General features: G+C 41.1%; 1 protein-coding gene across 2 annotated transcripts in view; it reads right to left on the bottom strand.

Annotated features, from left to right (window-relative positions):
* BRF1 (BRF1 RNA polymerase III transcription initiation factor subunit) overlaps positions 1-22,638 on the bottom strand; it is a 175,625-nt gene that overhangs the window by 118,753 nt on the left and 34,234 nt on the right. The window contains exon 3 of one of the 2 annotated variants that reach the window (XM_056344999.1): positions 11,727-11,900. In XM_056344999.1, the coding sequence (XP_056200974.1) occupies positions 11,727-11,900 (174 nt within the window). Of the gene's footprint in view, positions 1-11,132; positions 11,706-11,726; positions 11,901-22,638 lie in introns of those variants that run through there. The other variant, XM_056345000.1, reaches the window with a different exon arrangement.

Below are 22,638 nucleotides of genomic sequence, written 5' to 3'. Positions count from 1 at the left end.
TGTTGGGATGAAACACTTCCATCATTATACTTCTTTTGCAGCTCTTTTGGGGGGGGATGTCCTCATGTTCTGGATACCACCTTCTCAGCCCACATTCTTGGCTCCCGATTGTGCTCCCATCTTTGCCAGTTGCAACAGGAGGAAAGTGACCAGTTCAGCTCTACTGGGAGGGCTGCCAATGTTACCAGCAAAACCCAAGGACTGGAGTATTCTCTTCTTTCATCATTGAATGACTATGAGAAACAGCTGAGACTCGGAAGCCACCAGTTCAAAGACTGAGGAATTAATATAAGAGCAACCAATACTTGAGTTGCTTTCCTCTGTCACAGTAAGAGCTTAGAGTTGAGGTGGAAGATAATAAATATTAAACTGAACGTTGACAAAAATATTTTTCAACCGAAAAACTGTAATCTGAATACGTGCTGGAAATAATTATTGGCAATGAACTGGGTCCTCCAGATGTGACAAGAATGCAGTGATTTGGGAGTCCCTCAGAGACAGCAGCACAGATGCAGTCCATCTGTTGCATTCTCTAGAAGACTGATCCTTTAAGGACCAGAAATTCTCATACAGAAGAGAAAATTCAACTTAGATTCTGCAGAAGTTAACAGCACTCATGTGGGAAAACCAAACTTTCAACTCCAGATAAGTACAAAATAGAGCATTCTCTGATTTCAGGTACCAGCTGAGACACAGCAGCTGAAACCTCCAGATGTCTCTTTAAAAGACAACTTCTTTAGTAATGACTTACAATTATTCTACATTTCTTTCCTCATTTCCCTGGAGATCAAGGATGGTCCACTGGTGATTTCAATGGCAAATTTCAAAAGAAATATTCTCAATTCAGACAGCCCAGCTCTTTCACCCGACAGGAAAAGTCACAGAACAGCATCTATAATTTCACAACCTTTGGAGCTGAATAGGCAGAACTTCATTACTCTGGAGCCATGGCTTCATTAGGGAGGGGGAAAAAGGGAAAAAAAAAAAAAAAAAGTAGTGTATTTTTAATGCAAGTTAGCTAGAAAGGCACAAAATCCTTGCAAAGCAAGGACACCGTGGTGCTTTCTCAGAACTAGCAAGTTCAGGTAACCTCTCAAATTTTCTACAGTCTAACTTGAAACACCAGCTCTTTGTCCCAGAATTGTGCCACACATTACAGTACCTGAAATGACAATCACAACTTTGTTTCCCCTTGGAAACTGCAATGCCAAAAGGCTCTCTACAAGCACAATAAAAAGTTAAGAGGACCAATTATAGAAGGAAAAATATTGTAAAACAGATAAGGCAAGAAATTCTCCCAACAATAAGACAGAGGCAAAGTTTGCAGTTCTGTTTTTTATGAAATAGAGACTTTCACATTTCAATTATTACATGTCCTGTTGCTGAATATGCATTTTTACTGCACAATTTTCTCTTCATATTAAAAAGATTATAGCATAAATTAGACAATTTTTTGGAAAAAAAATTCTGTTAGTGTGGGCAGTCTGTGTATTTCCCCTTTTCCAAAATTTGGTTTTCATCATGAATAGTTCCTAATATGATAATATATATAGTTCATCATTCCTTCCTGCTTACCAATAAATATAAAAGGAATATGAAGAGCATTCTGATTTCTACTCCCTGTCAAGGCATAAGCTAAGATTTTTGGCAGAAAAGCTGCTCCTTCATTGAAGAAACAGTTATATATCACCATTTAAAAATACCGATTAGCAAATCTCATAGCACTTTACCAACACATGCAGTCAAAACATCACTGAGACTACTGTGTTTCTCCCAAACTGGAAGGATGTTGAAAACTTAAAATGATCCACTTACAGCTGATCTAAAGACGAGAGCTCCGCAATTTATGTTTTATTGTCAAATGTTTAAAGGATTAAATCTAAATAAAATACACAATACACAAGCTTCAAAGCACACGTTATCTTCAACATCTTATTTCCAATTAGCAAGTCAAAATAAAGAAGGCACAGGGAACATTTGGCTTCAAAAGCAAAGCTCTGGAAGAAATCAAGATTTTGGTTGTTTTGGGTCTCATTTAAAGCTGCCGTTTTCCCAGACTGCTGAAACTGGATAAGATGGAAAGATTATTCTCTCTCTCTCAAAGGGAAGAAAATAGCAGACATACCACCATGTGATCGAGTATTACATCATTCATACTTACAACAATACTGAGCCAGTCTGGCAGTTAAACTTAAAAGACATTCTCTTTTGCCTTCAAGGAAGGACATGGACTTACCATAAAGGCAGGCTAACAGTGAAAAGATTAGAAAAGGCTCAGCTCACAATTTTACTTGACATGAGATTACAGAACGCTAAAAATCTTTTATTGAGAAGCTTTTTCAGTATGAAGTTTGTGTGTGAAGACTATGTCATGCAAACAAAATCCCAATGACAAACATCTGAAGAAATAAGACAGCTCTTGAGAAGGACTTTTACCAATTTTTAAAAGACTTACACTTCATTAGGATGTTAAGTCATTACCAAGACCACTTTCAAGGTAGGAGGACAGGCCAACTATGAGAATGAATCCTGTTCTTTCCAAAACAAATTCAAAAGGTAATATTGTTTCTTAGATATGCATTCACTTTGTTCTTACAACATCAAAAAGTGCAAGGTGAAAAAAGCTGCGTAAGACTTAAGAATATGATGAAAGTGGACACAGTTTTAGAAGACCTCAAGCTAAAACTATTTGCAGATAGCAAGCACAGAACTGCTTACAGGTCTCAAAGCACTGGTGGCTTTTATTCACCCTATTTTGCATTACTGATCTCAAACTAATAATATGAATTTGTCTTCTAAGGCATCATTCTTACTGCATTAAAATGCAAATACACAATCTTCAAAATTATTTTAATGAAGGAGAGCATTTCATTTTCTAATTGACTTCTAAAATGCAGAAAATCAAGATGGCTACAACCAGGTATATTTTTCAGTGACCGGATCAAAAGCATCAATCATCAATCATATTTGCTACCAGGTTTTATTTAAACAAAGCCTATAGTAATGGTTTTTTTTCTTTTCTTAAGCGAGGGTGGGCATGCAGGGAAGGAAAGGGAAGAGTCTCCTCCACATCCCACACCACATCCAGCATATCCTCTAACAAAAGCAAGAAGATGCTACACAATGACCAGCTGTACCACACTGGTTTTTTATTTAGCTGGTGTTTGCAACGTATTAGCTCCCATCAGGTCAAAACACCACCCAGTAATTATGCTGTTTTTGCTAACCTAAGCACCAAAATTCAGATGCAGAGATAAACTTCTGAATTAAGCAGAGAGTCCACCTAATTATTTCCTCTTTTAAACAAGCTTTAAGAAGATTGTTAAATATTTATTTTCACAAGCATGCAAGGATCACTGAAGGTCAAAGACATCAGAGGTGTGATCCCCTTCCTTATCATCCCTCCTTTGTATTTATTTCACTGGAAGGAGACTTCTGCCATCACATTTCCCACCCATCACCCAGAACTCATCCTGCCTTCATTCCCCTCATTAGTTCCCATGTCTCTGTCACCGTGTCTCATAGCATCACCCCCTCTCAGGGCAAGGGCTGCCCCTCCTATTTTTACTCTAGTATTACTGATCCCTTTGTAGCTCTATCGTTCCCTGCTTCTGTCTCTTTCCTTGTTGCATCTTTACCATGACAGTGTTCAAATGTCTCAACTGTTCAGAAACCCCAAACTGGAACGTAATTACTAAGAGGGGCAGACCATGCAATGAATTTATTATTTTTGTATGTATGCAATAACAAACCATTATTACATGCATTAAAAAACTGGCTCAGATGCCTCTTCTGTAAGTACTTCTGCATTGCACAAGGCCTGACATGGTGACGGAACACAGGACTGCCAAGCAATAAACACCTTTTCTACCTGCCCATAATGTAATCCAAGCCCACGCTGACAAAGGCTTCAGTGGACCTAATCCAGAAGCCTACAGAGTAAAGCTTGTCCCTTCTTTTCAAAGGGGGGCTGTGATGCCTGGTTTTGTCCCAGCACTGAAAGGTATGATAAGCAAGGCCAAAGGATCTCAAAATTTAAAACAATCTAGGTGCAACAGCTCTATTGAGCGCAAACTCCATGGTTTTCAGCAGTCAGACCCACTGATGTGAAAAACAGCTGCCTAGAGGGATTTAAAACCCTCTGCTCTGTAAAACAATAAAGTATTTCTGCAGTCAAATTTCAGAAGAGGATTATTTTGACCTTCACTGTTCAAAATTTCCTTTAAATGAATAAAGCAAACAAAAATATCAAAACCAGATGAAATCTATAATCCTGATAGGCCATCTTGTGACCCTTGCCACCTTTCTATCTCTACAGATACTTTGTTTAATGCTACATTATGGAAAAGTTGACAATTTGAGCCACCTGCTGGGTACCAACATCCTGAGGGGAAAAAAGTTGCTCACTCCTCTATACAAAAGCTGGTGAGAATTCCGTCAGCAAATTCAATGGGGCAGGATCAGGTCTTTCCTTGCCAGCACCGGAGGTCAAATACTATTTTAATCCAGAGTTAGTAACAAGTTAACAGAAAAGCAGATTTTCAGAGTGTGCAATTCTTAAACAAAACATCAGCCTGAACACACACACACATGCAAAATTACGGTCCTCCTGCTTCTTTTGGATGATATATTTAGAAATCCTATTAGCTGGAGAGATCAACATTCTTATCTGAATTTCCAGGATGCTGTAACATGCAAAATTAGAGCAGCTCTCTTAAGTGGGTCAATTATCACTACTGCACTTACAGCAGCTTTTCCCCTCCCTCCCTGAAGCATCCATAATGGGCACTTAGTACAAGGATTTAAACAGTAAGATGTTGAGTTGACACACAGCACAATGCAAAGTTCCTTTCCTCTTTTATATTTCTGGAATCTTAAAGGAACAAAGAAAATCACCCAAGTACTGAATCTCCACATTAAAATTACAGTCTCCCCGTGGAAAGCTTCGATGACTTTCAGCAACCAGGCACCCTGCAGGATAATGGTAGTCAGCAATCATGCTCACTATTGTCCTGCCACATCCGAGTCATGTACAAGTAAGGTTTATGGCTTTCCTCCACCAAGAGACAAGAGGAGAACCTGAGGACCACTAACCATCTCCCCAGCCCTGTCCCCCAGGTGCAGGGCCATACAACCAGTTTGAAAAGCTTCAGGTTATTTTTTTCTCAAGAGGCAATTCTCTTTAAAAGACACTGCAAACCACCAGATCCAAGCCCAACAACTCAAGTACCCAGCATCACTTCAGATAGTATAAAGACATCCATAGCAGACTGACAGATATGACACTGGACCTAGGGAAACATAAGCTCTTCTGCAATACAACCGGAGGCCAGGCAAGATACCCAAGAGTGACACAGCCCCGACTCCTCCAGCCTCACTGCCCCAGCGCTGCCCACCTGTGAGCACAGGGCAACAGCCGGGAGCAGCCCCTGCAGTGAGGGGGTGCAGTGGGGAAGAGCATGAAGCCATGCAATGCAGCATACAACATCAACAAGAACATGGAAAGTTTTACTTCCCCACCAACAGGAATCATAAAAGACCTCATTCTCTCAGCAGCATGCTTGCTTTAGATGTACCTCTTCATATGAAAAAAACCTGTGGGGCAGTACTGCCAGTTGCATGATTCTCCTTCACTCCACGGAAAAGGAGACTGGATATACAGGCTTCAGGTCATGAGCCTTGCTGTTGAAATTCAGCAGTTCCAACCCTGGCTGGAGGAACAGATGACGGGGAGAAATTAAGGTGCTAAAATTAAATTTCTATTGCTGTCCCTGGCTGCCCTCTTTGCTATGTCTCCAGCATTTTCTCCTGTGGTACCAAATGGGCACGATCACACAAGCCAAGCATAACCAAACACATGAACTATTTGGCAATAGATGCAAATAACATGGGGCAACACCAGCCACACCCGACTTAAGACGGCCATTCTTCATTAACAGATTGAAACTCTCACAGCCAAAATCTATCCCCTCAAAAGCATTCCAATTTTAAAACTTCATTTTGAAATGGACAAGGCTTTCCCAAGACTTCAAGCCCAAGCAAATGCTTCATTAGGAAACATTTATTTACTAAGGGGGTGATCAAACACTGGATCAGGCTTCCTAGAGAGGTGGTCAATGCCCCAAGCCTGTCCGTGTTTAAGAGGTGTTTGGAGAATGCCCTTAACTTTTGGTCAGCCCTGAAGCAGTCGGACTATGTGATCGTTGCAAGTCCCTTCCAACTGAACATAATCTATTCTATTCAACCTTCTATGAAGAAAGTTCTTGGCGTCCTTTACCACACACACAAAAAAAAAAAATCTGGTGAAATGAAATAAAGTAATTTGCTTTGGTAAATATTCTATTTTAACTGCAATTTAAAAACCATTTTTAATCTCTTATGTCCTTGTCATACTCAACACTTGAACAAAACGTTTTGAATGCAACTTTATTTAATCAAAAGTAAAAGGTCAGTTGCTAAAAAGGAAGTCCTTAACCAAAGAGAAATAGAAACTGGTTTTATTAACTTCCCTGACCAGAGCTCTAAAACTTTGTTGATTAAAGCCTAAATTTCAAAAGGTAACTTTTTAATTGGGAACACTAGGGCCTGCTGGCTCCAGGAAGTTTTAGTAGAGGTCAAAAGATTGATGGAGATCTAATTTTTCATTTCTAATAAAAAAGGAAGTCTTGCCCTTTTCCTTGCAAAGACAGACCTTGAAGTGTTAGTAGGGAAACAAAGAATGTATCCATCAAAGGCTCTCATGGCAAGGTTATACAAAGCTTCCCAAGACAGTATGGAAGCCAACAGAGCCTGCTAATGCTCGAGAGGAAACCAGCCGAACTGAACTTGCAAAGGCCAGCAAGGCAGAAAGGCTCAGGAACTGCTGCCTAATCTAGGATTAAAGAGACCAGTTCCTTACTCCATCACAGATTTTCTGGGTAACTTTGAATGTGTCACAGTCTCAGTTCTGCACCTGGAAATGAAGATAAATACTTGCAACTTCCCTTACTGTGACATGAAAATAAACACATTAACCCAAGAGCCATTCAAATAGCTTGGCAATAAAGCACAAGTACTTCAGACAAATAGGAAATAACAAAGTACTGCCCCATTCAGTGAGGAGATGCCCATTTTTATTTTTTTTCCTAAATCCTTCTTGCCTGCTGGGATCCTGCAATGCCCTCAAACAAAAGGGAGGTTCACAGGGCAGAGGAAGCAGGGGAGGAAAAGCGCCTTATGCTTTCCCACCCAGTGCAAGTTTACACATAAAAGCCACCAAGGCACCAAACTTTCTCCTGTCAGCCTTCTGCTCCCAGCGCTCAAATTTAAGATGTTATTTTAATTCGACATTTAATGGAAAGGTTCTTCTGCAAACAACTTGGAAGAGAGGCCTCCCATGGCTGCCTTGGACTGACCCCAGGAGGACCCCACCTCTCTCCTCTGACACCACACAAAGCTGCTGAAGACCACCTGAATAACCTGAGCAACCTCAGCCTGTGGGGGCTGCTCCAGCCCTGGGCGGTGGGAAGGGCTCGGCAACCCCCCCCAGCATCGAGACTGATCAGCTTTACTGGAGGGGGGGAAAACCTTCCTGAAAGGCAAACAGAGGAATATTTACACAAGATAGCTGGCGAGGCAACTTTGTGAGGACTCTTCTCATGTGGGAAAGGTTTTGTTTACTATTCTCTAACAAGACAGGATTTGGTTTACAAGGGTGCATTTTCCAGAGAGCTTCAAAGGAAAATAACAAATCAGTAAAATAAAGGTGCATTTGTGTGGGATAAAAGACATTTACCATGTTGCTGTAAAAAAAAAACACCCGGGTGGTAGCGCTGGAAAATCTTACAAACAAAATAGCAGCCAGTTGTACAGTTGTTCTAACAGTTGTGTACAGTAAAAAGGATTACAAACAGAATGAAATGTTCCTTGATTAAAACAAACTGACATCCCACCTGGAAAATCCTGGCCAGGCTCTCATTGTTCCTGAGTGACCCTAGGGCAGCCACGGGTTACAGCCAAGCCCGTAAGTCACTCAAACACCCTGCCCAGCTCTTCCCAAGTTCTCTCCCTTGGGAATGGCAGGACAAGCTAAAGAGTCTTTTGTTTCCATTCAGACATATGTAGGGGAGGAAAAGCTGTTCAAAACATTAAAGAGAAACAAGTGAGGACTGTTACTATTCCAAGAAACAAATTAAGAGCCTGAGTTTGAAATGCCCAGAGCGCTGGCAGTGCCAGCTGAAGTCAGATGTCACTGTAAACGCTCAGCATTGCCTCAACCCCTGGGAGGGGGGGAACAACCAGTTCCATCAAACTTGAGGATTTAAAAATCCCTATCTCCTTCAGATGTATTTTTTGCATTATACCTTTACTTCTGACACTGATAATATAGACACATTTTATAAAGAGAATAATAAATTAAAGCTTTTATAGGTAGCTCATCAAAAGGATGGAAAACCTCCCAAATTCAGCTAATGGCTAGTAAGCCATCTTCCCTTTAAAACATTAATGCCGACGAGTAATATAAGCAAGGCAGATGAAAAGCTGTGTCAAAGTTGCTGCATTGTGGGGTTTTGTGTCAAATAAGCTAATAAAAAACAAACATCTAAAATCAATTCAGATCTCAAATAATATATTAAAGTTTCTAAAGATCTATCAATAAAAGCTGCATAAACTTCTTTGTTCTCTAAGTTCTAGAGCTGTTTTTTTCAGATTAAAAAGATTTGTTACTGGAATATTTTGCATTTTTGCATTAATTAAACAACGCATGAGAACCAAGGAGAACTTAATGTTTTCCTGTTTCTGGCTGAGGTTTATTCAAGCATAGACTGCACCAGACTTGGCTACAATTTTCTTCACATTTTCACAGAGGCTGGCTGGCGACATGTACGTTATGAAAAAAGAAGAATAAGCAGATATCCATGTCAGATAAATACATTCCACTCCCTCAAACTGAACTTGCAGACACAATTAAATTCTGTTTTCCCTCTCCACACACTTCCCACTCCTTTGGTTCTGCCACTGGAGAGAGCACAACATTCCTTGCCACTTCAGCCCCTGACTACATCCCCACCGTCACTCCCTCCCCAGGCCACATACAGACTTTGCTCCTGCTACTATTTTTAAGAAATATGTTGTCGTCTACTTCAGAGACTAATGCATTCCCAGATCATGTCTCTATGGCTTGCAAGTCACTCTACTACTTCATTTGGGCCACCCAAAACCAAGGCTGCTGTCTCTGAGCTCTGGGAATACTGCCGCCCTTCACTACTTCTTCCACGTTATCTCCTTCCTCTACAATACACCCACCAATCTTCAGTCTTTAACTTCCTTTTCTAAATTTCTCCCCAATTTCTTTGTGGAAGTTCTGTATTTAACACAACGACAACACATGTTTTAAACTCAGTAAATCTCCTTAGCAGCATATATAAATCCTGAAGTGTTACAAATACTGTACGACCTTTGTACAGTGTATATTATGCAGTATATTTCTCCTCTTTGGGTGCCATCCTCTGCTGGCTTCTCTAGAAGACCCAGAACAACTGCAAGCTTATTACCCTGAACGTGCACCTTCACTCTTGCTAAAGCATCCTGTCACATGCCATCCTCTACATCTGCTCTTGGTCCCTCTGGACCAAAGGCCCTGGGAACACTCCTGCCTCCTGTAGTGCATTTCTGTATTGTATTTGTTTCCAGCCTAGATCTGACAACACACTGGTAATGATCATCATAATTAATTTGTGGAGGCTTAGGCGTATTTTAATTGCAAGGGTCAGCAATATGCACCTGTGGCTCTCAGGTTTTTAAGTTTCTAATGAACAGACAAGATACCAGAAAAGGAACTTGTATTTCAGTGTTCAGAATCCATCGTTTATTTGGGATTTGTTTTTCAAGCCACACTGAGCTTTAAATATTAAAAAAACCCACCCTAAAAACCCCCACCACCAAGCCAGAAACAAACTACCATCCAAACAGCAGAACACAGGCAGAAGCTGAACTCACTCTCCCAAAGTAACATAGTTAAATTCTTAATAACAACGACAAAATTAAGTAATCTAATGGATTTTTAAAAAATCAACACTACCAAAATCAAGCCATACAGTCATGCACCAGTACTTCTTGATTCCCAGGTGGCACAGTAACTGTACAAACGAACATGAAATACTTTATGATACTGATACAGAAACTTTGCAGTCTTATTCATACTTTACTCCTAGTATTTTATGTGAAGTATCACAGAAGACCTCCACTTAATGAAAAGAGTTGGGAAATGAATTTAGGTATTCATGAAGCGTCAACCAGACCAGCACATCTTGCACATAACAGATACACACTGAAATACTTTAAAGAAGGATATTAAGCAAGCAAAGGATGGGTTTGGTTTTTTTGCTAGAAAAGTTAGTCATACTTGCTGCACAGATGGATGCTACATTAAATGTACCCATTTGCCTCTTACAGCTTATACTGCTTCAAATGCTTTTTTGTCACTACTAGTGGGGGAAAATGGATTTATGTATTACAGCTAGGCTATCATTCAGTAGTATCAAATAACGACTGTAAATAAATTACTTTGAAAATGTGACATGGGCATAAAAAAACTGTTGGTAATGCTTTTAAATCAACAGAGTCTTTATGGTATATGATAAATATACTGTTCAAAGTTCACACAGAGACTATACATTAGAAGAGACCGATGTAATAGGCAAGTCTTCCTTTTAATTCCATTATTCCTGCAAAACCAGTTTTGTTTTTTAACCATGAAATGCAATGACCACAGCCACTATCAGAAAGCACTAATTTTAGAATACTGAATGTAGTTTCCAAAACTAAAACAAAAACATAATCTCAATCTTAAAAGGAAAGCTAAGCTGTTCGACTGGTAAAATACAGAATGAGAACAGCAACCTAGAGAAAGCATCAAACTGAACAGAATACTGACGATATGCACATATAGCTTTAAAGTAGAAAAGAACTAAAATAACACAGAATTGTTTGATACTGAACTCCAAATCCCAGCAACTGAAAGACAACATAAAAGAAAAAACTATAACCCAAACAAATTTGGATGGTCATCAGTATTTAAAGCTTACATAGATTTTAATGAAGTTCTTTCCACAATACAAAAACAGAGCTGACTTGGAGCAAGGAGTACTCACTTGCAAATCTGGCCTGTGTGCAGTCCCACCTCCAGCCACTGATCTCCTGTATGATTTTTGAGCAAATTTCAGAATCTATCAAATGCTTTTTCCCCAAAACTAAAATGGGAGCAATACTGTCCTTCCCACAAGCATTAAAAGGTAATCCAAGCATCTTGATGGGAAACCCACTAGAACTCATATCTGTTCTTTAATGCTGACACTGCAGAAGGCTTGAGGTTAATTTTCATTTGTTTTAAAAAAGGAAAACAAAACAGAACATACACCAGGAACAAATAATCCCTAGCAAAGCACAGGAAAAGTGCAACTTTACACTAGAAGAAAATGTTGAGAAAGAAGAAATTTAGGGTTATTGATGTGTGGCAGAGTGACATTTATAAGCTCCTTGTAAATAATAAGTATTGCACGTTGAGAAAAGGAAAAATTTTACTTGAACCACATACAGGAAAAACTCCCATTCACTTCATTCTACAAAAACCAACAGAGACAGAGTTAGCTCCTAAACACTTACCTTTTCAAATTCTGAAACAAGGTCTAACTGGGATAGTTGACTTGCTAAAAGTGTGGTTTATTTATTTAAGCATGAAAGGATACGAGGAGTTCCTTCTGTCCTACACACCAGGTAGAGGCATGCAGCAATTACGTGGGTCATCTTTCTCCCCCGGGTGAGGTGTTTGCTCACAGCCATCTTGAAAAAATTAAAGGCAGTATCCAGACAATGTTGATTGAGTTGAAGCTGGTTTCCCAAGTGGTGAATCTGACGTTTCCCTAGAAAAATTAACAAGGAAAAAAAAAATTGCTTAACAAGTTTGTAGTTAATGTGATTTTGGGTTGGGGTTTTTTTGGAGTGTTTTTTTAAAAGACAAAACTGAGGGGGCGGATTTTGGATTTCATCTCCGCGTGAAATACAGTAACCTCTCAAGTTGGAGGAACTATACATCCTCAGCTTCTCAGGACAAAAAAAAGCCTTAAATGACTGCTAGAATTGAAATACATGCAATCAATGAGGTCTGGAAAATAAAACCACAAACATCAGCCCCAGAAAGGATCCAAAAATATGGCCAAGACTTCTCAGACAAAAGATCATGCCCCTCTCCCCCAACATAATTTGGCAATTGGCACTTGGTTAGCTGCAGCAATGAACTTCTGAGAGCCAGAATGGCACGTTTGACACTGACATGCAAACAGAGACATTTTGCTGCAGCTCTCCAAGAAGCAATGAAGTTTGCAGTTCTTCTGACCACAGCCAAAGCCCACCAGGAAAGAAGCTCTGCTCCAGGCATGCCCGTGACCACCACCAATGGTGCCCTTCCTTCCTCCGAACACCTGCACACCCCAGCCCCCATTTAGGGCTTGGCTGCCAGACTGTCGAGGTTAGTCTGTGGCTTCAGGAAAACAAATATGCCTTCACCCTTAAATAAAACAATTAAAAAAAAAGTGCATTTCAGATGATTCATGGCAGGAAGCAGTACAGCTGCTGGGACAGATGTGGGAAGCAAGATCCAGTCCATCCTCACAGCTCCAGCTTCAGAAGAGTGTGCTGAAAAGACAACTTAAGAAAAAGATGGGGAAGTCATGAGGAAAACAGAGCACTGAAGCTTCTCTGCATACGGGGTCAGACAGCACATCAAGAAAAATCCTTTAATTCATTGTGCTGGGCAGATGTTTCCAGTACATGTATTTACAGGAAACGTTCATCTGTTCCCTTGAGAGATGTCATGAGTGGCTTTGCTGCAGGGGGCACAGCGCCCGCCACGCGCCTCGGCCACCACTGCTCACGGACAGCCACAGCCACCACGCGATGCTCACCCCAACACCACCAGCACCTCCACAGACCACCCAGCTCGATCTTATGCAAATCCCTACACCATCATCACTAATAACATGGTACAAATGCTTAACCTCCCAACAACCTCCTGCCAAAGACATTGCTTCGATTCAGCTTTAATAAAAGGTGACTCTGGCGCGCAGCCAGGGTCAGTGAGACTCCGGCCAAGCAGGAGGTGCCACAAAGCGATAGCTTCTCCCCCCTCCACGAGTGGCAATTAGTGCACTCATCGATGGGATCTCCTTTAAGGCACATTGTTGGTCAACCAGGTGTAACCCATGTGGTTGACGAAATAACAGAGGAAGGATATATCACTTCCCACAGGAGGTATGGGTACAAAAAAATCTGGAGTAATCCAAAGCCCAAAAAGCGAACAGTTTTTCCACTGCCATCAGCAGGCCCTGGACTGGTGCTCACCAGCCCCAAATACAAACGCTACATCTTCCCAAAACTAAGACACTAACTAGCAGTCACTCTCCCCTGAATTTTATTTCCCACTCTACAACCTGTATGCTGAAGCAGAATCAAGACTTTTATGTCCCTAACAAAGAATCAGTTTGCACTCATCTGTGAGGGGAAAGAAATAATAACGCTATTAGCCTTCAGTACTGAAACTCATTTTTGCAGTGGCATCAAAGCAGCTTCCCTGAGCAACCCCTCCCCAAACAAGTCCACTCAAGAGGCCAGTGTGGATCTGTGAGGCTATAGAAAGCTGCCTCTTCCCATCACTTATTTTATCTGGTTGTATTCTGCAATGCATGGCTGCCAAGGTGAAGACACAAGGAACGGTCACCTGTAGAGATTTTGGGCAATGAGCAGCATTCCCTTTAAGACAGATGGTCCAATTCAATGTCCTCAAAGCCACAAAGGCAGCTGATAAAAAGAAACAATTTCAGCAGTTTTAAGTGTTGTCTGAATTTTGCTTTTAAGTAAAGTTTTTGCAGAGGACAGTGGCTCCTATGCCAAGGAAGAGGCACATGCTCTCCTGAATGCTTCTTGGGCTAATGGTGGAACCAGTATGCAGGGCCCACCAGGCTCCACAAGGGCCAGGGTGGTGGTGCAGAGGTGGTGCAAGAGGTGATGAGGAAGCTTCCCATGCCACCAGCACAGCAGCAGTTGATGTGGTCCTGGGCATATGCCAGAGAACAGCCCAAACGAGCTGGAGATGCAGAGTAAGAACAGCACAAGCATCCATGAGACTTCTCCCTCAGCACTCCCCTGGCCCATCCCCATCATGAGGCAATCCTTCTCCCAAGAACACCACTCTCATTCAGGACTCCACACCTCGGAGGGCACTTTAGCAACAAAATCATACCAGAACAGAAAAAAAAATAATATTGAGGAAGATATTTGGAAAATAATTTCTTTCATAAGCTATTTTTCCCACTGAGCTAGTCTCATCCCTGAACTACCATTAATATTCTTTGAGTATTTAACCTTTTCATAATTTCAAATGTTGAAATATAATTCATCATAATCCATCCTACATAAACAGTATGCTTATTTGAGTAATATATGTTTTTTTAGCTGAGTTCTTCATCCAACATCCATCTTTTAAAATGCAATTACCTTAGGGGTGACCAGTCATTGTCTACTGACAAATACCAAAGAGACCTAAGAGCACAGAAAGCTACTCGTCCACTCAGGAAATGCTATTTCTTTGAATGTTTTACTCAGTCTTCAGCAGACCAACGAAGGCTTTAAATCTGTGTGCTAGTACTCCCTCAAATGGCTTTGCAGCATTGCATCAGTCATAGTTTGTGGAAAAATAAGACAACCGTTACACTGCTGTTGATCCCCAAAACGAGCAACTTACAGCAGGACAAAAACATCTTAGAAATTATGTGCATCTTGATGACTAACTTGGTTTTTGTCCTTATCTGTGAGGAGAGAGAAAGAAATGTACTACTTATAGCATCATCCAAGATAAACATTTACATTCTGTAACCAGTCTCCTGTTTACTAAAGAAAGATCAAAAGCTTTGTTGTTCCCCCACCACCACCCCCACTCCTTAAATTTAACATGACAACAAAATTCTATTTTTCTGGTATCTTATGTAACACCAACAAAAAAATCGCTGCAAAAGTCAGCATTAGCAACTATGCCTCCAGATTTCTCCACAGGGAACACAAGTTACCTTGTGCTCCTTCTGGTTCCTACACATATTCAAGCAGCATCTCCATTCAAGAGGTCACTCCAAGAAAAGGCTGGCATCGGCTAAATGGCTGTCGCCCCAGTACAGCAGTACCATACCAAACTGCTGTACAGTGCCCTCATCCCAGTCAGATGATGACCAAAAGTACGTAATTTTGTGACTTGCAACCTTTTCTGCTCATCTCTCTAACCTGACATTTCCAGGGCTGAAAAATGCATCTCCGTAATATTTTATTTAACTATAAATACAGCAATTTAACCTGTTGGTAACTGAAGAGCAAATGTTCATGCTTGGAGAAACTGGGCATAGTAAAATAAATGATCGAAATAAAATTCTGTATCCAATGCTCCAGTTACTGTTGACAAACACGAGCAGAGATCAAATACCCATTCATACTGCTTGTCCTCAACATGAAGAGTCCTCCTAACTGTGCCACAGTAGCCACAAACATTGCTAAGCATTCAGATACGTTCTTACGTGCTGCTCCCCCAGCAATATGGCCAGCGCAGGGAGGAGCTGCAGAGCAGCTGCAAAAGCGACAGGGCTGGGAAGATGAGCAACTCCCTCCAGCCAGCCTACAATACCGCATTATGTCTATCAGCCCTTGAACATACTCCCAACTCCCACTGCTCCTCACTAGCTGGGTGGCATTTTATAACCTTCCATTTGCTGTTTATCGCCTGACTGTCTCTATCGTTTGTCTCTAGACTACCAGCGTGGCTTCAATCAGCCCTAACGGCTGGCTAATGCCCTTTCCGCCAGTTTGACCATATGGTCCTAGTGTGCAGTGAGCTGGTTCAGCTATCTGCAAGAATGCAACAAGCCTTATGATCTCAGCCAAAACAGCAGGAATATCCAATGTTACAATGCAATTTATTAGCAATCTGCTTAATTCTGTATTCACTAGATTACATCGCAGTGTTACAAACTCAAACAAATTGAACTGCTTTACTGGATGGAAAAGAACATAACTGCCACACCTTTACACCCTGTCGTGCTCTGGGTTGCAAAACAAAACTCAGACCAGCAGCTTCTTTACTTTCTTCTCCATTTTATCCACTAGAACAGTTTTTTTAAAAGAAGTTTGAGTGGGACACTACTCCAAAAACTTGCAACTACTATCTCAGTACCATAAAGGAATATCATCTTGTGGAAGAGTCAGAAATCAGTATTGCATTTTGTCAAAATTGCTAGGCAAAAGTACAACATGCAAGACAAAATATACAGGGGTAAAACAAGTCTCTTAGTAGGTACATCTTTTATTAGTAACTTGCCGTAAGAGTTGCCTCCTTTGAGCCTTACAGGTTTTTGAGAGATCCTGGGATTATTTTTTTAAACCAAAAGAAACAGAGCCTTTAAGGTCAAAGCTTACATTTCATGCTGCCCTTGCAATTTAGTGATGGCATTAAAGTGGTGTTTAAGTACCTTGGGGAAAAGGACAAGGAACAGTGTCTTTCTAAAAAGGCAGGGAAGCTCATGAGCAAGGTTACAAAAATCCTCCCCCTCCTCTCACTGGTAAAAAAGTAAAATTATTCTCCTTTCAAAAGCAAAAGAACTGAAGTCTAGAAAACACAGAAATTTTTTGACACATAGGACACATACCAGGCAGTTCCCATTTATTTTTCAAAGGCTCATCATAGCATCAGGGTGGAGGGGGAGAGAGAGAAGCTCATGCTTCTGTAAGCAACATACAAAATCAAGTTCCCAGGCTACCAAGTAGTAAAGTTTATCACGCTCCTGAATCTGCATCTAAAAACAAAAGGCCTTTTTCAGTTTTTAGTTCCAAGCCTACTGAAAAAAAGCATTTCTACTCATCTACTCCCAGTACGCTGAAAGAGACACCGTCATCTTCTCAACTGATGCCAACCTCAGTGTTTTGAACTGGCACCTAAGACCTTAACTGACAAGTTCAGATAGGACCGCTGAATGCTACTATCCTTTTATTTCAGAAAACTTCTGTTCTTTTGATGGAGGAAACAGTGGTTATTACAAAACAAAATGTGTAGGCTAGAAATCACTATAACGAAAGTAGATTTGCAGAAAATCTTGGTAATATTAAATGCTTACACAAGAGGCAGTTGATGGCAAAACTGCAGCTTAAGTTATAAATAGGAGCAAAATAGAAAAAGGGGAAAAAAAATCAGACCCATTCTTTAAAAGCAATTTTCTTTCTTTTATGATCTCGTTACTACAGAAACATCTTGTTCTCTTCCCCTGTTCAAGAGGAATCATACTTTTTTTTGGATCTCTTAAAAGTCAGTAATGTCAAGCAGCGACAGCTATAGATTACTCTTATCTGGCTTCTGCCTGCTCATCTGCAAGCCTCCCCTCAGTTGGAGAGAGACTCTAACATTGCTATTTCCAAGTAGTACTTTTCAGTATGAAGCATAAGTTTCCAGGGAAATAACAGGCAGTACACAGCCAGAGCTTAAACGAGTTATTATGATACTAAACTGCATCATAAAAATCCAGGCATACAGATTTTCCCCCCTTTCTCCAATTTGCTTGAGGGGCCCTGGAAACTAGCACCACCTGAATCAGGCAGTAGAGTCATGTTAAAACAGCACTAATTCTGCCCACCCCCAAAAAAACCCAACACAAATATAAAGGATTGTTATGGTAACAAACACTAGATTCTATTAAAAGGAATGTTTTGGATGGGTTTTGCTTGGGTATTCATTCCCAGAATTTGAATTACTTTACTGACTGAATTTAATGTGCAGATTTTATTTTGCATTTGGAGTGAAAACCCAAATTTTATTTCTTTGAAAAGGCTCCCAAAAAAAGGGGGGGGGGAAGAGTACTTTTTATGTGTGGGCATCCCTGTATGCTTTGTCATATCTTTCAATTTCCACAAGTCCCAGCTCAAAGCCTGAATGAATTTCCTGCTCTTTGCTGGATGCCAGGCTTCTATGTTATTTGTATTTCAAATAAGTAAAACAAACAAACAAAGCCACAACAAGGAAAGTCCAGGAATATCAGCAGGGCTTCCTCATGAAGGCTAGTCCCAGAAACCTAATCAAGGGTAGAATCCCATGATCAAAGACAAGAAAATATTTAAAGCTCAAACAATGGGGGAAGGCAGGGAGGAAACACGCGATGGCTGCAGCGATCACACCGAGCATTTCCAGCAACACACACAATACCATGAGTGAGAAGCAGCTTTATCTCAGTGAGCCTGTAACAAAAAAGGCCAACGAACAGTAAAAGTAGCAGCACTGTAGGACATTACAGCAGTGCTGACCCAGCACAGTAAGACCTTTAATTTTATTAAGGATAGCCAAGAGTTATACCCAGCAACACCTAATTGCCTATGAGGAAAGCGATGAACATGCTGGCCTCATTCCCATGCTTTTGCCTACTTCAGCCTAGCCTCAAATCACCACTGTCATGACCATCTAATCGTAGGTGCACCCCACATCCCCAGACCCATGCTCTTCCCCAGGATGTGTCAGCCCCAGGGCTGAGCAACCAGGGGTCCGTGCACACTCAGCCCCCCTCCAAACTGATGCATCCCCATGCCTGTGTCACCTGGCAGACCTGCTTCACGGGCTGCCCAAGGGTACCACTCTGTTCCTGCTACCTCAGCAGAGACAAACAGTTCCTGACCCTTTTTCCCTGTGATACTCCACCAGCTGCACCAGCACAACTGCTTGTGGGGACACACAGAAAACCAAATCAGTAAACTGATCCTTGTTAAAAATAATAATTAAAAAAAAAAAAAAGGCTTAATCCAGACCTGTTTACTGGAGGATTGATGCCTCCGCTTTATCTTCTTTGGGCCAGAACCAGACTATCTCAGTGCAGAGACCTGTATACAATTTCTTTGCCTGCTGACAACAATCCAGTCCCATCCATTTTGCCTCCCATGAGAGTGCCCCAACTACCAGGTGCAGCTCCCCATCTCTCCCGGTAAAGCCCTTCCATTGCATGTCAAATGTTCGCTCATCTATTCAGCTGAAGAGAAGTAGCATGCATCTTTAAGATTAATGGCTTAAAAATTCAGACAGTGGTCACTACTCCAACCACTTCTTAAATATTTGATACTAAGCTACTTTTCTTTCACCTAGAAAATCTGCTGTTAACATCTCTTCCCAGCACTTATCTGTACTTCTTTAAGTATTCATTCCCTCAAAATCGGCCCTTGTATTCCATTAATGCCAAAGCAGGCCTACAAAGCGCCCACGAAACTTCCCCCACCCCCCTCCTCAAGCACTTTTTCCATTCCCCGATTATATGATACCACTTCCACATGGACAGCCTCTTTGCATATACAGCAACTGGCCATTTAAATTAATTTGCCTTACCCACTCCAAAATATTTGGCATTGTAAGCTGTTCCTCTTTTTCCATTCAGTTCCTGGAATTCTGCTTCCCTCACAGGTGGCACTTCTACCGCTGCCATTTCATTCCCAGTATCCATTTAACTGCCACCCCCACTTCAACAACAGACTAGAAGTCATACAGTTTATTCATGGGCTGCACCTAACCTGTTACTAATCTTGCCCCATCATCCTTAACACAGTGGCTTGCTTGTTTCTCTTACCCCTGCTTATTTTTTTTTAGCCCATCTAAAGTACTTCTTGCTTGTAAAGGCCTTAATGAACTTTACTTGTCAAACTGGGAAACCACAGCCATGTGGCATTAAAGCGCAAACAATGGGGGAAGGCAGGGAGGAAACAGAGGCGATGGCTGCAGCGATCACACCGAGCATTTCCAGCAACACACACAATACCATGAGTGAGAAGCAGCTTTATCTCAGTGAGCCTGTAACAAAAAAGGCCAACGAACAGTAAAAGTAGCAATGCTGACATTAAAAAAAAAAAGAAAACCTAACAAAATAAAAAAACCCAACAAAATCCCTGCCTGTTGATTCACTAGCATCGGAAGGTATTGGATCATGACAGTTTTAAGTCAAGTTAAAGCCCAAGCTGCTGCTGCAGACAAAGTTCCCACCTCCGGCACGACATTTACGCAGCCTCATGCTGGTACAGATGAGGGAACTTGCTCTGCTGAGCATCAGCCCAAGGAACAAAAAGTCAAAATTTTCATTTGGACCAGTTCCCTCATATAACTCCACAAGCAGCCTCCCAAGCCGTAACGGCAGCAGAATGAGGCTGGGGGCGAGGAGAAATGCTGTCAGCAGCAGAGTACATGTGGATCGACTTAAAGCAAATGTGAGACTGCGGCCTAAACGGGTCAAAGAGACATACACACTATCCCTGCGCCTCCTCCTGCTTCCCTGCTACTGCTCCCAGCCCTCACCACTCCTCTCACACAAGTGAGCTTACACAAAAGTCTGACTTATCACAGTTTAAATAAATGCTAACGGGTTCATTAGTTGTTTGTATATTAGAATGCTTCACTTCAGGTTGTGTAAGATTAACTTTAGAAGCAAGCAAGTACAGACTTATCTATATCCAAAAGTTTTAACCGAATTTTTTACTCATGCAAGATTTGCAGCTGTTTCAAAGTCAAAACAGCTGGAAAGCTGCACTACTGGCAAGAACTGATTAATGTAGCATAACCTTTATCTATCTGACATTAGCAGAATTAGAAAGAAAAATCTGAGACCCCAAGAACTTTTAGGTAGTAGTAGCTTTTGAGCACTCAAGATTTCCTTCTGAAAGCACCATCAGTTAGGCTTTGCTTTAATCTTCCTCTGTTTTGTTTGGGCAGTGATTTATTTTTTTTAATTACATTTTAAGTGACAGTTATTCTTAGAGATTTTTCTGTATCTATATACACATAAAGCTTTTTCCCCCGCACTTATCAATTACCAATTGTTACTCCTGTCACAACAAGAAATGAAACATTTCTACTGTCACACAGCATTACTGCTGATCTAAGCACTACCTTCAAGCATCCAAACCTATTTCTACATCACTGCAAGAAAAAAAAATTGTTCATGACATAATCTGACAGTTTTTAAAAGATCACTTTTTAAAAGTTTAAAAAAACCATAATTCTAGCATTATGAGAAAGATCAGAATTTGTTTCAAATCTACAAAGCAAAAAGCATTTAACATGCACTCTCATCAATCTACACAGCTAGAAAAATTGAAGACTACAGTGCAATATAGGAGAAAATTCTGTTGCCTATTGGTAAGAGTTATCAAAATCTTTAAAATAAAACAAAAATGAAGACTGAATATAAAAGGATCCATCGCTGCAATGAAAAACTTTACAGCATATAAACTGGTGCTGTGCTACCGCTCACTGACAGCAAGTTCTAGCACCTTCCCCACAGACACAGGCTTTTGCAAGGCAAAGAAGAGTAAAAACTGAGAGCAGCCATTTTTCAGTCTTGTGGACACCACAGAAGCAGACAGCAGGCCCAGAAGTCAAAGTGCTTCGCACGGATGAGGAGGATGGAGGAACTAAAGGTATCCCCTGGCCAGAGCTGCCACTGAGGCCAAGAGGACAGGGACAAGAACAGAAGTAATTGTTACTGCAGCTGAACAATTACCATTCTCAGCTGCACTGCAGCAACTATTAGCTTAGGTCACACATACTAAATTTGTTTAAAAAATAATAAAACAGCATCTTCCTGTTTAGTCCACCTTCCCCACTATAAAAGCCAGTCCAGCCTTTCCCTTTTCCTGCCAAGAGGGTACTGCACATTTCTGTGAACCCTCCCTACTTCCCAGGTCCATCTTTAATGCTTACCTTTTAAAACATGTCTGAGAAATTACCTGTTCTCAGACACATGCAGAACAATTTTCCTCCCCTAGAGTTTAGCCCTGCTCCTCTGCACACCAGTTGTTCTGGTCAAAATACAACTGTTAGTGGTAAGTTATTTCCACTCTCCATCATCCAAGTGTGTAGGCAGGAAAGACCTTACTGACAGACTAATACCCACTCTGCTCTCAACCCATACTCGACTTCAGGTTGCTGCTTCCTCAGGACTGAAAAAAAGCCTGTGAGCCCAAAGCTACTTCGGGCTCTGGTTGTGGAGGTGGTTGGGGGTTTTGTTTCTTTTCTTTCCTTCCTTTCCCCTTTAATTCTACATGCAGATCTAATGAAGGGCACCCTCTCCCCATCCAGACCTTACCCAACTGGCAATCACAGAACATGTACAACACACTCATTCCAAAAGTAGAAATTTCATAGGTGTCAACTAATTGGCAAATTTCTTTATGAGAAGGGAGAAAGCATGAAGGGCAAAAAGAATGCAGAGAGAAGTAGTTGAGGGGGGTGAAGAAAAAGAAGCAGTTATTAAAGATATCAAAGGGATAAGAGATAAAACTTGATCTAAAAATGGAAGCAGAAAGAGAGAAGTAGTGAAATCAAGCTGGGAAAGGCACAAAGCCATTACAAAAGCAAGCAAGATTGTATTAGGTTAATACTTATTTAAGGTACTTTTATATGAAGCTGACAAGAGCGGTCAAATACTTCTTCCTTTATACAAGAGGGATAAGAAACCTGGCAGTTTGGTAAGACAGCATCAATCTATCCAGGCTGCAGCTACAGAATGATATTCTGCCCTTAAGTCTGTCCCTGGCAGCCGAGTCCATCAGCTA

The sequence above is a fragment of the Falco biarmicus genome, chromosome 7, assembly GCF_023638135.1.
Source record: "Falco biarmicus isolate bFalBia1 chromosome 7, bFalBia1.pri, whole genome shotgun sequence".
NCBI lineage: Eukaryota > Metazoa > Chordata > Aves > Falconiformes > Falconidae > Falco > Falco biarmicus.
The sequence above is the reverse complement of the archived record's forward strand: the minus strand, read 5'-3'. Positions and strand labels throughout refer to the sequence as shown.